This window comes from Jaculus jaculus, chromosome 2 (genome assembly GCF_020740685.1).
Source record: "Jaculus jaculus isolate mJacJac1 chromosome 2, mJacJac1.mat.Y.cur, whole genome shotgun sequence".
Taxonomy (NCBI): Eukaryota; Metazoa; Chordata; class Mammalia; order Rodentia; family Dipodidae; genus Jaculus; species Jaculus jaculus.
In genome coordinates, this window is record NC_059103.1 from 182,387,403 (window position 1) to 182,390,211 (window position 2,809).

The 2,809-nt window shown below is 40.4% G+C and overlaps 1 protein-coding gene across 1 annotated transcript; it reads right to left on the reverse strand.

Moving 5' to 3' along the window:
* Nucleotides 1–2,060: 2,060 nt before the first annotated feature.
* LOC101612479 (dolichyl-diphosphooligosaccharide--protein glycosyltransferase subunit 4-like) lies at nt 2,061–2,439 on the reverse strand. The gene has a single exon (XM_004661384.3). The coding sequence runs from the start codon at nt 2,400–2,402 to the stop codon at nt 2,211–2,213; it is 192 nt and encodes a 63-aa protein (XP_004661441.2). The 5' UTR covers nt 2,403–2,439; the 3' UTR covers nt 2,061–2,210.
* Between the last annotated feature and the right edge of the window lie 370 nt (nt 2,440–2,809).

Genomic DNA, 2,809 nt, shown 5'->3' on the forward strand with positions numbered 1-2,809 from the left:
TCTCCAGGGCATATCTGTCATTATTTTCCTTTCCTAGTATATCTTATTTTAAACTAAAACAGAAAAGTAAAAGAGCTGGAGACTTATTCAGCAAAGTGATGTCCTCATGTGTTTCTCTGCCACAGTGCTAACGCCAAACCCAAGGAGAACCATTTGAGCCTAAAATACAGACTCACTTGAGTTACAATACAGAGGAAATGCAAAAGTCTGTGTTTCTTTCTGCTTTATGGCAAAAGACTACAAATATGGACAAAAATAGCATTACGATATCTCTAAAAAGAAAAAAAAGAAGAAGAAGATATCTCTAGCATACATCAACATGTCTCAATTCAACAATTCCACTTGTGGACAAAGGGGTTTCCAAACCAGACACATTTCATTCCTTTAAATAATCAGATAGGATTCATTACATCCCCTGGTAATAACCATTGTTCACACAGTGGTTTGCATTCTCTACCAGATGTACCTGCTCATCCCAGTGGAAACAAGTGTTAGCTGAGCACCTGTACCTGGCCACAGCAAACACCTCTCTCTCTCTCTCTCTCTCTCTCTCTCTCTCTCTCTCTCTCTCTCTCTCTCTCTCTTTCTCTCTCTCTCTCACCAGTTTGGAGTAATTTAGACCACTGCCTTCCTGCAGAGGAAGGGAAGGGGTGTCACAGACCTGACTTCTAAGTTCTTAAGGAAGAGTTTAGCATTTGGAAGTATGCAGATAAATAGTTTTTGTTTGCTGTTTTTGCATAGCCGTTCTTATCTCATTTTCCTCAAGGATCAATTATCAATGTCAGGACCATTTTTTTTATTATCACACATGAAGAAGATACTGCTATTCAGAGCTAATGGCAATGTCAAGGACACTGCTAAGTGTCTTATAATGCATGGCACATCCCTTCATAACAAAATATTACTCAATTTGATAAATTAGCATCCAAAATGACAATAGTACAAAATACAAAGAAGCTGATTTATTATAGTAAGTGTTTTACAGTAGCTAATTAGCTCAACTAAAGCTTTTTCACAGTTTTATAATTTTGCATTCACCTAAGTTAGATGAACATTTTTTGGCAGGGAGATGCTGACCAGTACTTACTCCCCTAAGTGGGGCACCCACAACACGCCAAAACCTGGGGCACCAAAGTTGACCTTGGAGAACCAATGAGTTTATAGGACTTTCTTACAGAACATGGGTGAGAGGTCACATAGGCACTTCGAGATCCCAAAGCAACCATAACATGGAGATGTTTGATCCTACCATGAATGCCAACCTCCTCGCAGCTGCATATATGGATCTCCAGATCCTTTGATCTTCTCTACCGACTATGTACACTACATCCCTGTGAAGCCACAAGACTCAGGCATTTTTAGTACAGCTGAAACGGGGTGCAAATGCACTCAGGTGAGGGGCTGAAGACCTTTCCTTGCTGCTCTTTTCCTGTGGCAGAACGATTCTATCTGAAGATTCTGTCCTATGTGGTATCGACTATATCTGATATGCTTTTGTGTGTGTATGTGTGCCCCACTTCAGAGGACCACTGCAAACTGTTTTTAATCTAAAGTTGTTATAGATTTGCACTGAAATACAGAACTTATAAAGTGTGAGTGTATTGTCAACGTAACTGATAAAAAAACTTAACAATTAGTTTCCATTATTAAATCCCTGAAAATGCTGAGATAATACAGCACCATCTGTAGTGCACAGGTAAAGTTTAACTCAATAGGCTCTTTCATTTTGAAATGATTTGGCACCACAGAAAGAAAAACCATCAAGAAAGTATAAGAGCTTCCTCAGTTTATCAGACTAAATTTGACATGCACAAGTGTACCCAGTTGTCAAGAAAACAATCTGCACGAACTAACTCAGACTAACAGCTCCATCCACTAACACCTGAACAACAACAGAAGTGTCAGATCTTTGATTGTATTACAAAGTGATGCTTTTAAAATAAAAAAAAAATGTAATACCTAATAATACTTGAATACAAAGTGACATTTCCTTAAAACACCGGAAAATATGAGCTTTGGTTTTATATATACATATATATATTTGTATTGGCTGGAGGGAGTAGAGAAGAAAGTAGCCCTTATACTGGGCCCTATTCATTGGCAGCTTCTTGTTCCACAGGTTTAAGGAAGACTTTTGAGGAAATAAAAGTTGTTTGGAAAAATCCAGGTGTAGTTGCTTTATGTGCTGTGATGGGTAGGAGAGATGAAGTTTAGTGTGAAGGCCCCTCACACCCTCCATCTTGCCTCAGACTAGGTCTTGGAACCCTGGGGCAGAGAAAGCGCCACATTGATTCCTGCTTCTCGGGATTGTTGACTGCCACGTAGTGGGAGAGAACTACAAGCAAGAAAAGCGACACGCCCAGCATGTCGGCGAAGATGACGAGCTGCTCATCGGTGATCATCCGGACCAGCTCCCTTCGACTCCACAGCTGCCGGCGCACAGGCTTCGAGTAGGCGACCCGGGCAGGAACTTTGGTTAGGTTTTATGCAATGGAGATATCATATCATACAAAAGTAACATTTTTTTATCAATACATATTTTACGTCAAAAATCTGTCACTTGGGCTGGAGAGATGGCAGTTAAGGTTCTTGCCTGCAAAGCCAAAGGACCCAGGTTCAATTCCCCAGGACCCATGTAAGCCAAGTGTACAAGGTGGCACATGAATCTGGAATTTGTTTACAGTGGCTGGATGCCCTGGTGTTCCCATTCTCTCTCTCTCTCTCTCTCTTTCCCCCCTCCCCCCTCTCTCTCAGATAAATAAATAAAAACATCTTTTAAAAATCTGTTACTTAAAACCAAAAAAGGTCA